Here is a 20,012-nt window from a genome sequence, read left to right as displayed (position 1 = left end):
TATTACTACTCTATCAATTCTTTTTTAATATAGGTATACATATTAATAAAAAAAAAAGATGTATTATACGCTCGCCTATATAGGATTCTACACACTTTGATGCATTCAATCTTTTTCCTCCTTCAACCACTCTCAAACCCAACGATCAATTCCTGGCAGAAAGACCCAATCTCATGGAATATAGCGTCCTTGTTGAGCTCAACTAGATCAGAGCTGCCGCTGGGCTTCACGTTGCAGTCCATGTTCACCTTGAACTTGAGCGGCTTCTTGAACTGCGGCTTGATGAGACCGGTAATCACGTTTTCATCCCCGTTCTTCCCGCCAGTGACCCCAATGTGTCTGTGGCTGTAAAACACAATACTGTTCTTGTACTTCATGTTCAAGTACTTCACAAGCTGGTACGTAGGGTCCATCTTGCTGCTCATCGAGTCGAGATCCTTCGGGAACGACGTCAGTTGCTCGTTCAAGTTCTTGAACTCGTCCGGGTTCATGACTCCGCTCGACAACTTGAGCCCCACTGGAATCTTCAACTTGATCACGAAATCGTAGTCCTTCAAGGCCGGAGTGAAGAGCAACTCGATCGTCTGCTTGTTCAGCCCGTGCGACTGGATCAAGTTGATCGCCACGCGCGCCAACGCCGTGAGCCTCGTGGCAACTGGAAGCAAAATATCCGACGAGTATATGATCCCGCTAGGGTCGTTCTTCGACGCAACGAAAAACTGCGTGCGCAAACCTTGAGGGTCCTCCTTTCTCAACTGCTGGAAGTTCGACTGGATCGTCTTGTACTGTGCAAGCGTCAACTTCTCAGAGAGTCTCTTCAACACAGAAGAGTCAAGCTCCGACGCACCAATGCTCGTCTCTTGGTCGGCAAACTCATCGGGCTTCACAAGATCGAGGATTAACGGGTCCTCCCTCCAGTTCCAGTTCGCCAAAAATAGCAACACTTTCAAGAACCCATTCTCAACAGAACCCGGTATCGTGAATGGTTGTGGGTCCACGAACGGCTTGATCGCAATCAACTCGACTAGCTCTTCTGGTAAGTGTCCGTACAAAAGATGCGAATCGAGCCATTTCTTGAACAACCGCACCACAGGCGAGTAGAATGGATAGCTGTGCGATATAGTCTCCAACGTCCTCGTGTGTCTGATCGCAGCCTGGTACTTCGCAGTGAACTTCAAAAACGTCTTCTCCAACTCGGGCCTCAACTCCTTTCTGGCATTGCTGATCGCTCTCAAGTACATCACCTCGTCTCTCTCGGTGAGCACCCTGAACTTGAAACCGTACCCCTCTGGGGTCAAAATGTTCAAAGTAACAATCTCCAAGTTGTAAGGAATCGATTCGTCACGGCTGAAATAGCACCTGTACTCGCTGTGCGTCTCGGCAAGGGACTCTTGAATCTTCAATAAAAATGCAGTTTTGGCCTTCTCCAACGAGGTGATCTCGTCTGGCCATTTCGTCGACGTCTCAAACTCAATGACCACGTCTTGTAAGAAATCAGGACTAGAATATGCGTATGGGACAGGTTGACACATGGATGTGTACCTGAATGCAGAACCAATAGGTAATAGGGATTTTATCGATAATGGGAGCTTTAGCTCGAACATGATCTTGTACAGGTCGTCAAACGACTTCTTTAAGTTGTAATAGCTTGATAGATTGAGCACAGACGTTTTCGAGGATGCTGGCAAATTGGCCAAGGGAAGCAACTGTTGGAAATGCGACGTGGAATTGTTGGTTACTTTGCAATCCTCGGTTAGATGCAGTCTTAGTGCGTAGGATAAAATAGACGATACAACGGGTTCCGTTGCAGAAGTCGACCATACACAGCAGTTCGCAATAGAACCATCCTTGAATCTACGTAGCGATGCCTTCTTGCCCCAAAAGTTTTTGAAATCCTTGGCTTCTTCGGCCAACTCGTCTCTGTTTTCGGGACCCTTTGTGACAAGCTTCTCGCACTCGGCTGGGTTGATCAATAGTTTAATGTTAATGGACGTGAAATTTGGCACCGCAGATATTTTCCTCTTCGTTATTGGGAACGAAGATTTGTTGTTGACTAACGCTACTTCAAAGGCCTTAATTCTGTCCTCCAAGGCCAGCTTCACGATGTTCGATACCTTGTTGCAAATGAAGTTCTCAAAGGAGATAAATGTGATCTTCTCTACTGGTCCAAATTGCGACAAGAGCAACTTGATAGACGGTATATCTAGGTCGTAGCATGCATCGTACTTTACCGTCTTTAGCTTGTTCAAGTTTGTCAAAAACATGTTATCAAACTGGTCCTTTACCACGTCGTTCAACATTAGCAAACTCTCTTGCGCATACAACTTGAGCACTTGGTAGCTGCTCACCGACATTTTGCTCAAGATGTTCACCTTCGTGGTCTTGTCGAATATTGTTGGCGTTTGGAAACCCTCTGACACGTATTTCGATGTTGTTACAGTGGCAGAAGAGCTGCAGTTGTAATCCGAGTAGAATTGGAGGTGGCCCTCGGTGCACAAGTCCATGGTCGCCAGGTATTTGATGACACCTTTGAACAACTGGTACGAGGAAAACCCGTGCAAAAGAATACGGTTCCCATTAACACCACCACCGTTTAGCAAAGCCGCCATCAACGTGGCAAACTCAAAGTTCCCAAAGCCTCCCAACGCTGCAGAGTGCGACATGTTCGAGGAAAATCCTCTTTGCGAAAGCCATAGTTTACCCAAGACACACGCTTGTTTGAATTGTTCCGTTTGCTTTTTCGATTTGTGAAGATACTTCAAGTAGTGTTCGTATGACGACGATGAGAGCACCGCGTAGTTGTAAAACGGCGTTGGAGTTTCGTTGTCCTGGCCCACCCGGATACAGTTCTTGCTTGGTAGCAATTTCTTGGCGTCGAACATATTGTAAGGGAACCCGACTATCACGTTTATGGAAAACTTCGTCTTGTAGAAGTTGTACTCCGATGACGTCTTCTCCTTGCACGATACCTTCAACACGGTTTGCAATGGATCATTGTTGAAATTGGAGTACTCTAGCTGCAAAAACTCGAGCTGGTTCTTCTTCAATATTATAGAAAGATGGTGCGTCAAGTACGCAAGGTACACGGCTCTCTTGTGGAAACATCTGAAATTTAAAAAGTCCTTCTTGTCGAAGATCGACTCGGGCATAGTCAACAGCACGTCCACTGACGACCCCTGTGGCTGGAAGATCGCTGTCTTGAGCCCAAATGACCCAACCAAACTCACATCCGGTTTCAAATAGTTGAACTTGTACTGTGTAGAGTTCGCCTGCGGCTTGGGATCCACAAATGGCACCGCCACAACTTTCCCGCTGAAATACGCCTCCACTTCCTCCAACGTATGCGGTTTCCACTCGGGAACCTCCTGTATCAAATCGTAAAGCTTGTGCAAGAACTTCTCCACTCTGATAATGTGCGATTCCTTCAACTTCACCTGTTCCAACAACTCATCAATCTGAAGCTTAAATATATTCGATTTGAACAACTCAGCCGTCTCTCTCGCTATCTGTATATCCTGAGAACTCAATTTTTGTCTCTTGGCCTTGTGCTCTTCCTCTTGCTCTTCTTCTTCACCACTTTCTTCCTCTTCCTCTTCCTCTTCACTGCTTTCTCCTCCACTACTCTCGCTCCCATGCTCCAGCGATTCCACTCCACGCTCCTCCGTAAGCGCCTTCACAAGCTGCTGCTTCGTAAGCCCAGACTTCTCGCCATTATCGCCAGAAGCAACCCGTTTCACAGACGCCATCGCTCGCTCACCTCTCTTAACTTTACTTTGCCCACTTCTTCAAACAAAGATATATATTAATAATAATAATTAAAATAGAAAGAGAGAGAAAAAAAATATCCCACCTGGATTGGTTCCTATTTTAGCTATCTGGCTACAGTTCTACACCACTGGCACGACCTGAACCTCGCTTTATCCTCCTTCTTTTCCTCTTCTCATCCATCACAACAGCCATTTCAACTATTTAAACGTTGTTATTCCATACTAAAATGCGATGAGCTCGCTCAAAGCGGCGAAAACGAAAAATTTCGAAGCTGGAAAAAAAAAAAAAAAAAAAAAAAAAAAAAAAAAAAAAAAATTAAGATGCGTCTGTCACTGTGTACGGGTGTCAGCGAGATTTCCAGGGTCTGCGCCTGTGGAGGGAAGCTCGGGGGGACAAACAAACCTTGGGCTGTGACTGTAACCGGTGTGTGTAGTGGTCGGTATTCCTTTGCTCAGGATGGAGGTAGGGGGTAGGGGGTAGGAGGTTTGTATGGTCTTGGCTCACTGTGGGTGTGTATTGTATTATATACTATATATATATATATTGCCCACAGTAGTTACCCGGGGACTGTGTCCCCGGGTAACACCTGAGAAACAGGTATTAAAAAAAAAGAGAGAAATGCCAAAAAAGAAATCTGCCACCTGCCAGAATTGAACTAGCGACCTTTGCATTACAAGTGCAACGCTCTACCACTAAGCTAAGGAGGCACGATTTTCGGAATTTTTTACCATCCGCAGGGTACTTCTGTAGTGATTGGGTATATTTCCAGTCACGTGTCTTATAATCAAGATCTCTGGTATCTGATGAATCCATGTTGTTTATTAGCTATATATCTAGTAATGTATGCTGATGCACCTGGGGATCTTGCATGACTATGTTAAGGTCGTCATTGCCTAGATCTAGTGCCTCCTTATATAATAATCTAGATCTGATGGTGATGTCACCCCCTGTGACACCCCCTATCATCCATTAGGATACTTAGCCGCCTATTGCATTAGTAGTTACCCTACTATAAATATGCTCCGTCTCAACACACCCCCGTACTAATGCCATGGTCGCGGTTACTTCATCCACTTGTCAGTTAGTACTTTGAATTGTTTAATCTTCAACGGTTTTGTTAATAGGTCTGCTTCATTTTGGTCAGTAGGAATATGTTCCACTTTTAATTGACCTTCTTGATATTTATCCTTTATGGCATAAAGTTTTAGATCATTATGTCTGGCTCCAGGTTTTATAGTTTTAGTTCCTTTTACTGAATCTATTAATGCTTTGTTATCGGTAAGTAACATCTGATCTGGTTTCTTACCGGTGAGCGTAGTAAGTAAGTAATTTATACTTCTTGATATTGCAAGACATTCACTTGCAGCATATGTCTCAGATTGTGCAGTTGATTCGCACACATAAGATGTTCTAGTTGATCTTGCAAATAATTTCTTTCCATTCCATATGCAAAAGTATCCTGCTTGGGACTTATATTTTAAACCTTTGGCATGAGATGCGTCGGTTAGGCCTATTAACTCTGACGTCTCCTTTTCGTTTCGTTTCCACACTAAACGTTTGCCTCTCGTTGTCCATAAGTACTGTAATAATCTTTCAGTCTCATATAGTACCTCATCACTGGGGTATAGTTGATGTTGTGCTAATATGTTAGTATAGTACGCTATGTCAAACCTGTACTTCATGGCAACGTAATTGCATAATCCAATCGCTCTTTGGATCCAATTTACCTTTGCATCGTAATCTTTATCACATGGTATATCCAAATCTTGTTTTAAAGATCTGTCTGGGGTTCCTGGGACTATGTTGTATCTTGATTCCTTCTTGAATTCAACCCCTAATAGTGGTAGTTTCTTAGTTAAACTTTCTAGCATTCCAAACTTCATGCTTACACCCTTTTTGTATTCTACATCTATGCCCAAGATGTCATATCGAACTGCGTCACGTTCGTTTGGTGAACCGTCGTTCACTATTCTAGTGTCAAATCTGTTTTGTAGATCTGTTATGAATTGGTTTATCGTGTTAATGTTGTTGCCGGCTATGACTATGTCATCAACGAATAAACATACAATTATTTCTAGGAATTTACCTTTTGTAAATACGCAAGGCCAAAATCTCATCTCTTCCAATTCACATTTGCCTTTTAGGTAATCCTTAATTGTTTTCTGCCAATTGGCTCCGCTTTGCTTTAGACCGTATAAAGATTTATTGAGTCTTAACACTTTACCCTTTTGCTTGATATGAGGTGGTGCACGAATATATATCTCCTCTTTAAGATCAGCGTATAGGTAAGCGGATGAAATATCCAATTGTTTGATAATTAAATTATGATCTAGTGCTACAGCTAACACTGTCATAAGCGCCATATTGTTGATGGTATCTTGTTGTCTATCTTTCGAATAAGTGCTGAGGTCTTGTTGGTCTCCTCTTGCAACCAATCTACACTTCTTCGTACCATCTCTTTTAATGCTGAACACTAGCATTGGGTTAATCACTTTATTTCGGTCTACCTCCGAAATATCTATTAATTTATTTTCGTCCCAGACATGCATTTTACGCATCTGATTGATTTCTTTGTTAAAGGCTTGAGTAAACTGATCTCTCAATAGCTTGTTTTTATTACCGGTAATTGCTTGTGAGTATGATAGTGTGGCATCCTCGGAATAGGGGATTGTATCATGATCTGTTACTGCTTTTACATAGTTTACTCGAAATCTCTTTTCTGATCCTTCTTCTGGATCTTCGACTGTCTCAGTGATTTTCCGTTTTAATTGTTTGTGCGCATCTTGTAACGGATTGAAGTCGTCGTTTGGGTGTTTGTGGGCTGTGAATTCTTCTGCTGTAGTTTGCTCACTTTCTGTGTTTGGATTGTGTGATACTTGTGAGTCTTGGGCGCTAGCTAACTTCGTTGAGTCGCTATCTGATTCTTTTGTTGAATCATCTTTCGGATCTGAGTGTATTTCCCCACCCCCGCATGAAGGTACATCTTGTGTATCAAGATTTTCTTCATGTCTCACGGTGTCCGAATCATTGGTTGAGGATTTGTTCTTTTCAGACTCATGTACTGTTAGTTTTCGTCTCTTATTGTGAGATTCCGTGGTGAATTCTGGTTCGTTATTTTCTTCCTGATTGTTCGAACTCATCTTAGTTTGTGCTTTATGTAACCATTTTCCAACTTGTTCATAGAATTCCTTTTCGGTGATCCCTTCAGGCCCGTTTTTGTAAAATGGTCTGAAGTCTGTTGTGTCAACAAGTTTGTTTGTTTCAGCATCCAGGATAATATATCCGTAGGATTCTTGTGATGGATGTAAAAGATAACCAAGTTTTGCTCTATTATCGAGTTTAGAGTTTGTATTTATACGATAACAAGCTAGTTGACCAAACGCATGTATATGTTTTAATTTAGGTGGCTTAATGCCAGCCTTCTCGATTGGTGAACACTTTAGCTTTTCCTTATAAGTATGGTTTAAATCGTATACGACATGCTCTATTGCATGATACCAGAATTCCTTGGATAGTCCTGTTTCGTCTAACAACGTACGGCATCGGTCAAGTAGAGTTCTGTTTAGTCGTTCAGCGACTCCATTGCCTCTTGAATCAGCTACTGTTGTGTAAATTAGTTTGACTCCGCGACTTTTTAGTACCTGTCGGATCCATTCACTTGTGTATTCTGATCCTCTATCCATGTGGAAAACTTTTATTCGTTTGTTATATTGAGTCCGAGTTTGTTTTATTATGGTAAGAAATGCTACTCTGACTTGCCTTTCTGTTTTTAGATATAATGGGATAGTCCACGTATATCTAGTACATTCGTCAGTGAAAGTAATCATATACCTATAACTTTTAGAATCTTCACTTAGTCTTATTGGTCCAAATATGTCTGTGTGTATATATTCGAAAGGGCCATACTTTTCGTTGTATTGGTCTCTAGAATTCTTGATGTGTGGATGCCTTGAAGCTTTTCCTTTCATGCATGATTCACATTGGAATTCGTCGATCCCTTCCCAGTTAACATCGGACATTGATAAATCTTCAATTCCGCCTCTTTTAACTGTTTCTCTAACACATCTGACATTTGTGTGTCCTAGACGCCTGTGTAATTCTCTTAATGTGACCTTATATTTCTTGGATTTCGTTGTTTGATAGACTTTGTGTTCTTCAGTTGGTAATTGAATGTGATTACCTGAAATCCACAATAACTTGTCTTTCTTGAAGATAGACGTAATTGTTTCACCATTTAATGATTTTATATTGTCACAAGTTTCATCAACGTATAGGTTATTCTCATATAGTGACGCTAATGGTATTATATTTATTTTGATTGATGGTACAATCATCGCTTTCATTTCAATTGAAATGTTTTCATTCAATTTAAGTTTTAGGATTCCTTCTCCTTCAACTGTAATTTCATTTTGTCCTGCTGCAAGCAATTTAATGTTGGATTCATCTTTGATATTGTATAGCAATTTTTTGTTAGGAACCAACGCTACGGTTGTTCCAGAATCTAGCATGATATCTCTGACATTCTCGAGATAGAAACATTTCTGATTAATCTGAACTAAGAAAACATGAATCAGTTCCTGACGAAACGTCATCAAATTCATTGTTTGTTGTTGAATTTTGCTCAATGTAATTAACTTTACCTTTCTTCTTAGTTGTTACATGCTTATTGTGAGTCTTGCCGGATTTAGTTGACCTATTCGTTGCATTGTGAGCTCGACTCCAACTATTACTAGTTTTTGTTGGACTTTTCTTACTTTCTTTATCTTCTCTGCGATTATGGTTACTTTTACTTTTTACTGGTTTCTTAGATTCATTGTGTAACAATTTCAAGGCGGTTGGTAGATTGATGTCTTCATTGATCTCCAGTTCCTTTTTTAACTTCTCACATTTGTTGGCATAGTTTTCTATCATCATTTTTTCTAGACATTCTAATAACATCTCAAAGTCATGATGTTTCTTACTACAAAAGAAGTTGCGGTACACATTGTTTCCTTCCTTCCATAATTTCCCAATTTCCGATGAAGACATATATTTGTTAGTTTGATTGATAGCTTCTCTCCATATTTCTCTATTTTTGTTCCTCCGGTCATATGCTGTCAATAGTTCCAATGCTATAATGTTAGAAGAGTCGTCCGTATTGTATGGTGTAAACTCTACCCAGGCTGGACAGCATTCTTCTGGGATACATTTTTTCCACATACGTATGATGTATGAGTTTAACCTTTTGTTATTCATTATGACAGAGGACCAATTATTCTCTTTGTTGGGAACGTAACTCTCTAGTCCAGATATTTTAATTTGTACAATTAGGCACTTGACCCAATCGTCGAATTCATCTTCTGTATCGATTATTGGTAGATAAACAATCTTCCTAATTTTAGCATTCGGGAAGGCTTTGAAACTGATGTAATCACTTTCTCCAGAAATCGTATCCTTTAGTTCAGGATCAGAAGACGAATTATATTGATATCTGTATTCTCTGTCGAACTCTTCATAGGTTAATCCTCCGAAGACTTCTCTTTCACTTTGAGGATCTGAGTAAGGATCAATAGGTTTATCCTTTTGAATACTCGAGATAGGTGCACCATCATCACTACCGATATTTAGTTTTCTCATTTCCTCTCGGATACCTCTTGTCGGATCATTACTCCCTTGTGGAGACTCTGCGGCGCTACCATGTAGTGATTGGGTATATTTCCAGTCACGTGTCTTATAATCAAGATCTCTGGTATCTGATGAATCCATGTTGTTTATTAGCTATATATCTAGTAATGTATGCTGATGCACCTGGGGATCTTGCATGACTATGTTAAGGTCGTCATTGCCTAGATCTAGTGCCTCCTTATATAATAATCTAGATCTGATGGTGATGTCACCCCCTGTGACACCCCCTATCATCCATTAGGATACTTAGCCGCCTATTGCATTAGTAGTTACCCTACTATAAATATGCTCCGTCTCAACAACTTCTCGCCCCACAGATCTCCCATCCATCTGGACAGGTAACATTAATAGATATATATATATACAGCTAATAAACACTATGGACCCATCAGGTTCCAAATATCTTGATTAGAAGACATCTTGATTAGAAGACATCTTGATTAGAAGACATCTTGATTAGAAGACATCTTGATTAGAAGACGCGTAGTTACCATTGTATAAGCGTAATTGTATCGTTTTGGTATATATATATATATGTGTGTGTGTGTATATATTTGTCTATACATGTATCTACAAGTACATAGTCTAGCTCCTCTAGAAGGCGCCGTTCTGTATGATCTGGTGGAGCTGGTTGGCTTCGCCCTCCAAACGGCTGATATCCTGCTCAAGACCCTTGATTCTCAACTCAAGGTCCGTCGCCTCGCGCGAACGCAGCTGGTTCCGCTCCACACGCTCTTTGTTCCTCTTCTCCAAAAACGCAGCACTGTACTTGTGGAAATCGTCGTTCATTTGATCAACTTCCTTCTGCAACTTCACGTGCTTGTTCACACTCTTGCTCTTCTTCACCTGCAACTGTTGCAACTCTTGCTTCAACTTGTTCAATTGCGACTCGGTCTCCTTCACCTTCATCTTCCATTGGTCCTCAGCCTTGCTGCATTCCAACGTCCTTTGGAAGTGACGGTCCTTCTCGATCAAGTATACCTCCTCGAGTTCGCTCTCCTCCTGTGTCAATTGCTTTAACTTGTTCTCCAACTGCGCCGTTTGGTTCTCGCCCTGTTTCAAAGCCATCTTCAAGTTTTCCACCTTGGACGCGCTCTTCTCGTCCTGCGTCACGTTGAACTCGAGCTTCGACTTGAACGTCTCGATGTCCTGCTTCATCGTGTTGAGCTTCTTCGTCACCTCTCTTCTCGTTTTCTTCAGCTTGGCCCTTTCCTCAGCCAAGTTCGCGTTCGTCGTTAGAATCGAGTGCTGCAAAGTGAGAATCGGCGACAAGAACTTCCGATGGTAGTACGACGGGAAGCTGAGGTCGAGGGCCTCTTGGTCGCCGCTCTTGCCGATGGTTCTTACCATGAGGTCCGCGATGAGGTAGTCCTCGAGCTCGTTCAACCGGTTGATGAACTGGATGTCGTAGGAGCATAGCGGAACAAGTCCGCTCACAATCGTATACTCTTGTCCCGGAACGCTAGGCACGATGGCAGACCCGACTTGCGACCATATGACCCCGTTCACAAGCACGATAAGCTCGCCTTCAAAAAGACTATCGATCCGGAATGTGATCGAGTTCGACCCAATAAACGTGATGCACACTCTGTAGTCGTTCTTGAATTCCGTAGACACCAAGTTTAACTTGTGGTAATCGTCCATTGCCGGTGCAATTAACGTCATGGAGTCCGAGATAGACTTGCTGCTGAAAACACCTTTGCCCTGGGCTTGGCCAATGCCATTCGCGTTCCCGTTCCCGTTCCCGTTCCCGTTCCCATTCGCACCCGAACTGACCGGAGACAGTTCTGAGTTCGCACTTGTCTCGTTGTTGTTGTTGTTCCCCACTGTAGGCCCAATTTTATCGTCGTCAACAGCAACCGTAGTGGTCAACGGAGCAACGTTGTCATTCGAGACCTTGATGTTGTTCTTCTCCGAAATCAAAGTCTGTGTTGCTGTGAATATGGCCCAGATTGGAGGGATGATATGGTGGTTCTTCCACCGGAACAATTGTCTGACGAAGTTTTGCAGGTTAACAGTCGAGATCGTCGAAAGGTTGGGACAATTATCCTGTGAGTCAAGGTTCAACTCCAAGTTGTATACTTGGTTAGAAAGGTCATTGCGGTGGTCCGGATTGTGGTCCGTTGAAAATGCAGTCGTGATGTTGGGAACCCAGGTTTGGTTATTAGAAGCAGATGGTGAAGTAATGCTGATATCGTTTACCGAAGAGTCTTTAACCAAAGATGAGTAGATAGGCAGTGGTTGTAAAAAAACGGAACCGTTCGTTGGGGTACCGCCTGGGGTAGTACCGCCACCACCACCACTTACAGTACCTGTTGCCGCAGAACCAGCAGCACCATTAGACACAATAGACGATATGCTGGCCGCTTGCGTCATGCTAGCTGCTTGAATACCACTGCCGTTGCCAGCATTAGTATGGGAATTAGAAGTAGAGGTGTCTTTAACTGGTGTGAGTGCAGGCGAGCCGTTGGCCCCGTTCTCACCGCTATTGTTCGCCCCACCGGTTGCTGCTGCACCGGGAGTTTCCGCTCCATTGGTGCTGCCGTTGCTGCTATTGTTATTGCTATTGTTATTGTTATTGTTATTACTGCTATTGATGCTCTCACTCTTGCGCTCATACGATTGCACTATTAGGTTCTGCTTGATCTGTGACACCACCACATGGAACGACGCCAAATAAGACGCATACCTGATGTACTTGCTCGAAAACGACAAAACTTCAAAGATCGCAGGCAGCTTATGCATGAGTTGCGGGTACTTTTCTATCAAGCGTGCCGACGAAGGCCTCGCTGGAAACCCTATAAAAGTGTTCTTGATGTCTAAAATCATCATCAGCTTCTGTATCCACTGCGTGGACAATGCGTACATTATCGAACACGTCGTTGCTACACTGAGCGCATCTTTCGGATCGTTCACCAAACACGACGCCACAATCGACATCGCTAAATTCTCTATAGGCTCCGAAAAGTACTTATCCCCATAGTATCTCAACAACGATGCCACCAACAGTTCCTGGATCAACAGAAACACCTTCTTCTTCTTCGACGAAGCATACTTCGACTTGCCTATATCTCCACCACCGCTCAAGATCGATGGCCGATCCACACCGCCAGAAATCAAAACTGTTGGTTGCTGCTGCTGCTGTTGCTGCTGTTGATGGTGTGATTGCTGTTGCTGCTGTTGTTGCTGTTGCTGTTGTTGCTGTTGTTGTTGTTGTTGTTGCTGTTGTTGTTGCTGCTGCTTCGCTGCTGCTGCCCCCAATTTCTTCTTCGGAATCTTCGCATTCCCACTAGCATTTGAATTCCCACTAGCAACCTGAACAGACCCACCGCACACCGGTTTGATCTGATAATCGTCGTCATTGATAAACCCATTGTAATGGCTCTTGGGCAAGAAGAACCGGATGAAACATTCCGACAGAAAGTTGCGCGATCGCGTCACAATGCTGAATGATACTAGCAATAATAAAGACGCAATATGGTTGAAGCTTAGAAAAACCACCAATAACGCTAGCGAATCCTTGAAATGGTGCTTCCTGATGAAGGAAAGCGACACGTCCTCACAAGGCATTCTTAATAGACTAGTCTACCACTGCTTGATTGCTGCTTTTGCTGCTTTTGCTCCTTCTTTCCTTCTCTTTTTCTCAATTTAACCTGTAGTTGTTGTAAGTTAAAGATGCTTTTAAAGGTTTCAACAGAATTTGTTCAAGATTTTTCACCGAATCATGCGATGAGGATAGGAAGAGATGAGTAATGGAAAGGCCAGAACTCTGATCCCTGCGGGACCATTCCTAACAGCCCATCCGGGGGCCCATGAGTCGGGTATAGGAGTGGTATCGAGTCTTGGTAGCTTGGTAGCTTGGAGCTTGAAACTTGAAACTTGAAATAGCATAAAATGTATTTGGACTTGGTCATAATGTGAATAAATATGTATATACTTACTTATAAATAAATAAATAAATACGTTAACAATAAATAGACCTACCTACAGTTGGTTCCAAAAACTCAGTATGCGGCCGATGTAGAGATCTTGGCTGCATATTCTTCAAAAGTGAGAGGTTCCCAGGCAATTCCGAGACCCTTGGCAATTTTCTGGCCCAAATCAGCGTTCAACAAGCCAAAGTACTGAGAAACGCGGGTCTTGATCTCTGGAATCGAGATATTGGAAGCATGGGCAACCACATTGTTGACAAAGTGTTCCTTCATTTCATCGTCGTAAACCTTTTCGTACAATGCCCTTGGTTGTTCGAGGTCAAGTGGCGAGCAACCGTTCACGATGTAGTACTCGTTGATTTTCGCATTAACAACTTGTTCATGGCCGCTGCGCTTCTCTTCTTGCTTCTTGATCTCCTCTAGGACATCCTTCTCCAACACCACACCGGTGAACTTGTCATGGGGTGCGATTTGGCCGCCTTCGCGGGTGCACTCGGCAAACTTGACTGCGTTTTCGCCCGCGTGCGTTGCGATGTAGTTTGGCTGGTCCTTGAAGTTGAACAAACACATTGGGCCGTCCCTTTGGAAGTTGGCACCGGCAAATGGACACATCTCTTTGCCCATGTTAGCAGGCCTGTTGATGGGCAATTGCATGTAGTTGGCCCCGAGCCTGTGGCGTTGCGTGTCAGGGTACGAGAACAAGCGCGATTGCAAAACCGAGTCGTTGGAAGGCTCGATACCCGGGATACAAGTGTTGGAAGGCGAGAAGGCAATCTGTTCAATCTCTTCAAAGTAGTTGGTGACGTTTTCAGTGAGAGTGATGGTACCAAACTTCCGCAATGGGAACTCCTTGTGTGGCCAAACCTTGGTCAAGTCGTTAATCGAGTAACGGAAATTTTCCGCCTGCTCGGGAGTCATCGTTTGCACATAGCAAGTATACTTGGGCTTTTCGCCACGTTGTAACTTCTCGTACAACAATTGCTGGTGGTAGTCGGGGTTCTTCCCGGCAAGCTCGCTCGCCTTCTCCAATGGAAGCGTCTTGAACCCGTTCTCAGGCAAAACATGGATTTGCACATACGTCAAGTCACCTTCCTTGTTCACAAACTTGAACGTGTGGCCCGAATAAGCACTCATATCGGTCCACGAAGCAGGCGTACCCCTGTCACCAAACATATAAGTGATCTGATGGATCGACTCCACATTTTGCGTCAAGTAATCCCAGTACATACCACTATCGGAAGCTTGCCCCAAATGGTTATGAGGATAACGCTTTTGCGTGTGGATAAAGTGTGGGAACTTGTTCGCATCGCGAATGAAAAACACAGGCGTGTTGTTGAACACCCAATCGTGGTTCCCCCACTTCGTGTAGAACTTGAAGCTCACTCCTCTAGGGTCTCTAGCTGTGTCCGGAGTACCAGATTCACCACCAACAGTACTAAAACGAACAACACCCGGACACTTGTACCCAGGGGTCTGATATGGATCAGCATAAGTGATATCTGACAACGAATCGGTCAATTCAAACTCAAAGTGGCATCCTCCACCCTTGGCATGCACCACTCTTTCTGGAATCCGTTCTCTGTCAAACCTAGCCAATGACTCAATTAAATGGCTGTCTTGTAGAAGAATTGGACCACCTGGGCGAGCATACTGTGCCCCATATGGATGGTGTGGGTACTTGAACCCATTGGAAGTCGAATAAACTGGCGGATCAGATGGCATTGCGACACTTGATGTGATTTGATTTGATTTGCCTTGTCTTGTCTTTTTTCACTTTAACATCTTGCTTCAATCATACAATTGAATGAAACCTTGCTTCAAACTGCAAATAGGCACCAACTCCTCCACATTTATATAGATTCCAACCAACCATAGTCTAGTCACTCACTTGATTATTACTATTATGATTACCTTTCTCTTTTTTTTGCTATTGTTACTGCTATTGCTATTGTTGCTGCGTGCGGCTGTTCAAAATTCAGGTTATTCAAGCCTTGGCAAAGTCCAGATCTTTTGTCCCCGTTACGAAATCACAGCATGAAGAAAATTAGTAATGGAAATTGCGTTTGCACTGGGTAGAACAAAGGGCAGAAGATGTGGATTGCAGGTAATTGGACTGACGCGTGGTGCCTGGTCGTTCAGTACAGGTAATGACTAAGTAGTAGTTTTAGTATTGTAAGTATAAGGCACGTTTTAGGAACGTGTAGTGTTCGAGACAGCAGAATAAGACAGTTTTAGGGCATCGAAGAAAAAAAATAGAGCCTCTCATGGGGTCTCCATCTGGGCCTCGGGCTTGGTCTAGGCTATAGTAGTTGAATGGGTCATGTATCGGTCGATGGCCATTGTAGTTAATTAGATAGATAGTTAGTTAGTTAGTTATTTTTTGTTGGATTATGGATTCGAACTCATAAGACAAAAATATTGTTTCGGGTATAGAGAATAATAATACTTGAACTTCTACAGGCTTCTTGCATAAGTAGCATGCATCTGTTTGTAATTATTCTCGGGTCCGGAAAAACTATATACGGGCCACGCACGTCAGTCAGTTGTGTTTGTATCAACAACGAAAAAAAATTATATTATACGATCGGTACCAGTGAGCTTCACTGCAGCACCGTACTTTTGTAATTTTGTGAGTAAACCGTCCCCTTGTTTGACCAAAAGCTGGTACTGGGCATTTTTGTTATCTGGTCTGTTTGTCTCGACGATGCCGTTGACACGGTCGATGACACAGTTAAGCTGTTTTGTTGGAATAAACTTGCACAAGTCCTTGTCCAAAAAGTCTTCGGAGACACCGAAAGCTCCGGCCATGGACTTCATTGAAAGTGTCTTGTAGGATTCCAATAGTTGGGCGTACACTTTCCTCCTCATTTCTCTTACAAAATAGTCGGCGTGCTGGTTCAAGTATTTCGAAGGGAGAAGCACCTTGTCGTAGGTCTCCAATAGGTATGGGAAGTAGCTCTTGTACTCTGAGGTGTATAGCGATATCGAGAGGGACGATATCGACTGTAGAGCTGGCGTGGTGGTCATTAGGGCCAACAATTCTGGGGAGTCGATGATTTTGTCTTTCAAGTCGGTTCTTTCGAATGCAAACAACCCGGTAACAAACGCATATGTGGCAATGTTCTCGTAGGAGGTAAGTTCAGTCGATGTGAATGTGGCAAGAGAGTCCACTAGAAGCGAAGCGGCCGTCTTGAAGTCTCTGATCGCCAACGAATGGATCCCCTTATACGTTTTGTACCTGTTCCTTCTCTCCCAATCGCCACCTTTCTCGATAAGCGAGTTTACAGCTTCCAATTTCTGTTTCACATAGTGCTGGTCGTTATAGAAGAACCCTAGTCTCGTTATGGTCAACATGATATCGATCTTGGCCCCGGTAGATACCGCCTTGTCCAATGCCTTCGTCAAAGTCTCCTCTGCGTTTTCACGGTCACCAATCTTGGCGTAATATTCTCCCAAGTTGATCCACGATTGCGCCTTCTCCAATTCCCCCTCGTCTTTCTCCTCGATCTCCTCCAAATGAGCCTTTAACTTGGCAATCTCTTCCTCATTTCTCGCCACTAACCCATCGTAAAACGACTGGTCCCATTCGAAAACGCTAGATGGCAACTCGCCACTCAAATGCTTGTAGTATGGCGCCATCTCCTCCTCTCTAACAATTTCAAGCAACTTCTCACGACTCTCCTCGTGCAAATGAGCCAACCTCTCTTGGCTTAACACAAATGCATGGTCGGACGCTTCGTAATTGGGCACCCTGTTCACTGCTGGATCGCTGTATTGTGTTTCTGTTTCTTCTGGCATTGTTTCTTGGATAGATAATGCTAAATTCAAATCGTCTGGCAGCTCCTGTCGCTGGTGCTGTCGTCTGTAATTGTCGGTGGCGGCTGTCTTGTCCTAAGTAAAGGTTTCCTTCTTCTCAGTTATAAACTCGTTTTGATGATATATACAAATGTAATATATAGGGCGTATTTTTGAGGTTACCCGGATACCCTCAATAATAAAGGTAAAATCGGCACAACCGATCAATTGGGACAAAGCCTACTCATAGTACTCTTATAGCACGTATATACTGGTATGTACTTGGCGTATATATATATATATATATATGAATGGATGAATGAATGAGGGAGAGAAAGAAAAAACGAAACCAACTCAACTCAGCTCAGCTCGCCTAAACGTAGTTTCTTTGACGGTCCTTGAACATGAAATGGACAATCGTCGCTTGCAAGATGCTGATCCCCGCCATGATACCCATGGTCAAGATCGACAGCCACACGATACGGGATTCTGTGGACTGCACGGTGTACATGTTTCTCCACTCTCTGGCTCTCAAGTAGTTCATCATCTTGGTGATCTTATTCAAGTTTCTGTCAATTTCTTCGATCGCATTGTTCGTTATCAAATCTTCCGGTTTCTCCGTCTGGTCGTCGCTCATCTCGTTCTTGGCCATCTCTAGCGTCACCTCCACTTTTTTTAGTGCTGTTCCGTGGGTGTTAGTGAAACAGAACTTGTACTGACCAATACCAAACGATCTCAACAAAAAGTCAGAGTACTTCTTCTGCTTTTCGGTAACAATGGTCGATCCATCTGGAGCAGTAATATCAAAGTCGATTTCGAAGTTTCCCCCGGTCAACACCTGGTAGCTTACCACCAATGCATCGTTGGCATCGAGCAAATCGTGGTATAGACACTCCTTCGAGAACGCTGGCAATGCAATGGCAAATGGTGCATAGTTACTCGATTGAGCAGCACAAAAACTACAAAAGAAAACCGTCAACAGTGGGATTAAAGCAAAAATCATGGTGTGTGTGCCCTTATATCTCTTTTATCTGTCTGTGTGCCTTGTTTCTCGCCTGTCTCAGATGTGCAATTGATGCTGGAAACACACTGCTGCTCATGTAGCACTACCTCTTTGTAACTTGTTTAAAAGTTGGCATATGTGTTTTTTTTTAACTTTTCGTATTTTTTCAATGTCGACTAGATCGAATCTTGTTCTGGACGCGTTTCGGACAGATCTTTGGCGTAGAAAGCGTGGCGTAGGGAGGCCCTTGTTTCGAGGTAGAAGCTGGGGCGGCGTGAGGTGAGGTGAGGTTACATTCCGTTAGCACTGCTTCCCACTGCTAGTTTATCCTGGTGGTAGTACCTCTTGTATCACGTGTGATCATTGTGAAACTTCCCCCGACCATAATCCCATCAGCCTTTAAAAGGCACAACCAAAAATTGTATGGGCGTGTGGTCTAGTGGTATGATTCTCGCTTTGGGTCTAACAGCCTGGCGAAGCTTCGATAAACGGAGTTCTCACTACTGCAAAGCATGCGAGAGGCCCTGGGTTCAATTCCCAGCTCGCCCCAATTTGATTTTTTTTATTATTTTTCGCTGTACCATATAGCATTCACGTGACATGCATGAGGCCGGCCTGCCTGCCTGGCTAAGTAGTATTGCGTAGCGCCTCCTCTGAAAAGTACTGTTCCAAGTCCCCATTGTTCACTACGTTCATCTCGCCCTTCCTCTGGAAGAACAACTGTTTCTGTAGTTCGTCTCTCAACGACCTTTTGGTCTTCTCTTCAATCTGCGTGTCCTGACACATCATGCGACGAATTAAATTCATGGCAAACGTCGAGTCACGTAACGAAAGTGGCAGCAGCACCAGCATTTGGTGCGTGCCAGGCCTATTTCTCGCTATTAATTGGCTCAATAGCACTCCCTTGTGCTTGATTCGCGAGCACTGGACGTTCCGTAACGTTGCATGCGACATGTATTTAGTGACAATATCGATCCCGTACGGATCTGAATCTGTGTAGATTAAGAATTCCACCTCTTGTGGGAGCTTCTGGCCCATATGATGGAGTAATTGTCTTGTCAATAGGTCGGGATACCCCTTCCCAGTAATTACTATCCAATTTTGGACTAAGTTTTTGCATTGGATCAATTGCTGGAAGATGGCGTCTTTCTCGAGCACAACAACTTTTGCACAAGATTCCCCGGCACCTATAGAGATTGGAACTTCTTCCTTGTTCATGTATGGCACCAACTGACACTCCTGGTGGAAAATCTGGCCTTCTATGCTTAGTTTTGGCCCCGCAAATAGTAGACCCTTTTGCGTTGAAACAATGTTGAAGAACTGTTTCTCCACTTGGAACATGCTTTCCAGCCGTTGCAAAAGCTGCTCTACCGTACTTTGGTTCCCAAATAATTCTACATTCCCGTAATATATGTCTCTTACCGTAGTGCTAGTTTTCTTCAACTTCAATCGTTCGTTTACAATGGAGAGTAATTGCAATAGCTGTGGCACCTTGCTGCACTTCTTCCAGTTGCTTCCGAATTCTGGGTACTTCCATGAAACCTCGTTATTCCTTGAGTTGTGAAACCGAATCTCAATGGGTATCCCATGTTCTTTCAAAGCTAGGCGCATAAACCTCATGTTGTTCGTTATTTGCCGCTGACACTCTTCTTCAGACTTAATTTTACTAAATTCGACTACCCGAGACCGGGGCAACATGCGTTGCTTTAATTCTGCCCTGCTATGGCATCCATCCATCAATGTCCTGAGACTACAATCCATTGTTCATACCCTTGTTAGTTTACTTGTGTGTGTTTTTTCACTCAGTCCTACTTGAATATGCTGACTTTAGCTTAGGAGATGGTTAAATA

General features: G+C 43.4%; 7 protein-coding genes and 2 non-coding genes across 9 annotated transcripts; 1 reads left to right on the top strand and 8 right to left on the bottom strand.

The window, feature by feature from the left end:
• Positions 1-122: 122 nt before the first annotated feature.
• Positions 123-3,746, bottom strand: UTP22 (rRNA-processing protein UTP22; the record flags this gene model as incomplete). The annotated part of the gene is made up of 1 exon (XM_022820417.1): positions 123-3,746. One exon carries the CDS (start codon positions 3,744-3,746, stop codon positions 123-125), a length of 3,624 nt encoding a protein of 1,207 aa, XP_022676883.1.
• A 656-nt stretch (positions 3,747-4,402) lies between these two features.
• KLMA_R524 lies at positions 4,403-4,476 on the bottom strand. Its single transcript has one exon. It is a non-coding gene; the product is annotated as a tRNA-Thr (tRNA).
• Positions 4,477-4,829: 353 nt separating this feature from the next.
• On the bottom strand, positions 4,830-8,369 carry TY2B-LR1 (transposon Ty2-LR1 Gag-Pol polyprotein; the record flags this gene model as incomplete). The annotated part of the gene is made up of 1 exon (XM_022820416.1): positions 4,830-8,369. One exon carries the CDS (start codon positions 8,367-8,369, stop codon positions 4,830-4,832), a length of 3,540 nt encoding a protein of 1,179 aa, XP_022676882.1.
• A 1,657-nt stretch (positions 8,370-10,026) lies between these two features.
• On the bottom strand, positions 10,027-13,002 carry NNF2 (Nnf2p; the record flags this gene model as incomplete). The annotated part of the gene is made up of 1 exon (XM_022820415.1): positions 10,027-13,002. One exon carries the CDS (start codon positions 13,000-13,002, stop codon positions 10,027-10,029), a length of 2,976 nt encoding a protein of 991 aa, XP_022676881.1.
• Positions 13,003-13,436: 434 nt separating this feature from the next.
• CTT1 (catalase T) lies at positions 13,437-15,086 on the bottom strand (the record flags this gene model as incomplete). Its single annotated transcript, XM_022820414.1, has 1 exon — positions 13,437-15,086. One exon carries the CDS (start codon positions 15,084-15,086, stop codon positions 13,437-13,439), a length of 1,650 nt encoding a protein of 549 aa, XP_022676880.1.
• An 849-nt stretch (positions 15,087-15,935) lies between these two features.
• RPN7 (proteasome regulatory particle lid subunit RPN7) lies at positions 15,936-17,162 on the bottom strand (the record flags this gene model as incomplete). The annotated part of the gene is made up of 1 exon (XM_022820413.1): positions 15,936-17,162. The coding sequence occupies one exon, from the start codon at positions 17,160-17,162 to the stop codon at positions 15,936-15,938; it is 1,227 nt and encodes a 408-aa protein (XP_022676879.1).
• A 370-nt stretch (positions 17,163-17,532) lies between these two features.
• Positions 17,533-18,162, bottom strand: ERP4 (Erp4p; the record flags this gene model as incomplete). The annotated part of the gene is made up of 1 exon (XM_022820412.1): positions 17,533-18,162. The coding sequence occupies one exon, from the start codon at positions 18,160-18,162 to the stop codon at positions 17,533-17,535; it is 630 nt and encodes a 209-aa protein (XP_022676878.1).
• Positions 18,163-18,587: 425 nt separating this feature from the next.
• On the top strand, positions 18,588-18,711 carry KLMA_R523. The gene is made up of 2 exons: positions 18,588-18,621; positions 18,674-18,711. It is a non-coding gene; the product is annotated as a tRNA-Ala (tRNA).
• Positions 18,712-18,789: 78 nt separating this feature from the next.
• SPO11 (DNA topoisomerase (ATP-hydrolyzing)) lies at positions 18,790-19,923 on the bottom strand (the record flags this gene model as incomplete). The annotated part of the gene is made up of 1 exon (XM_022820411.1): positions 18,790-19,923. One exon carries the CDS (start codon positions 19,921-19,923, stop codon positions 18,790-18,792), a length of 1,134 nt encoding a protein of 377 aa, XP_022676877.1.
• Positions 19,924-20,012: the final 89 nt, after the last annotated feature.

This window comes from Kluyveromyces marxianus, chromosome 5, assembly GCF_001417885.1.
Source record: "Kluyveromyces marxianus DMKU3-1042 DNA, complete genome, chromosome 5".
Classification (NCBI taxonomy): domain Eukaryota; kingdom Fungi; phylum Ascomycota; class Saccharomycetes; order Saccharomycetales; family Saccharomycetaceae; genus Kluyveromyces; species Kluyveromyces marxianus.
The sequence above is the reverse complement of the archived record's forward strand: the minus strand, read 5'-3'. Positions and strand labels throughout refer to the sequence as shown.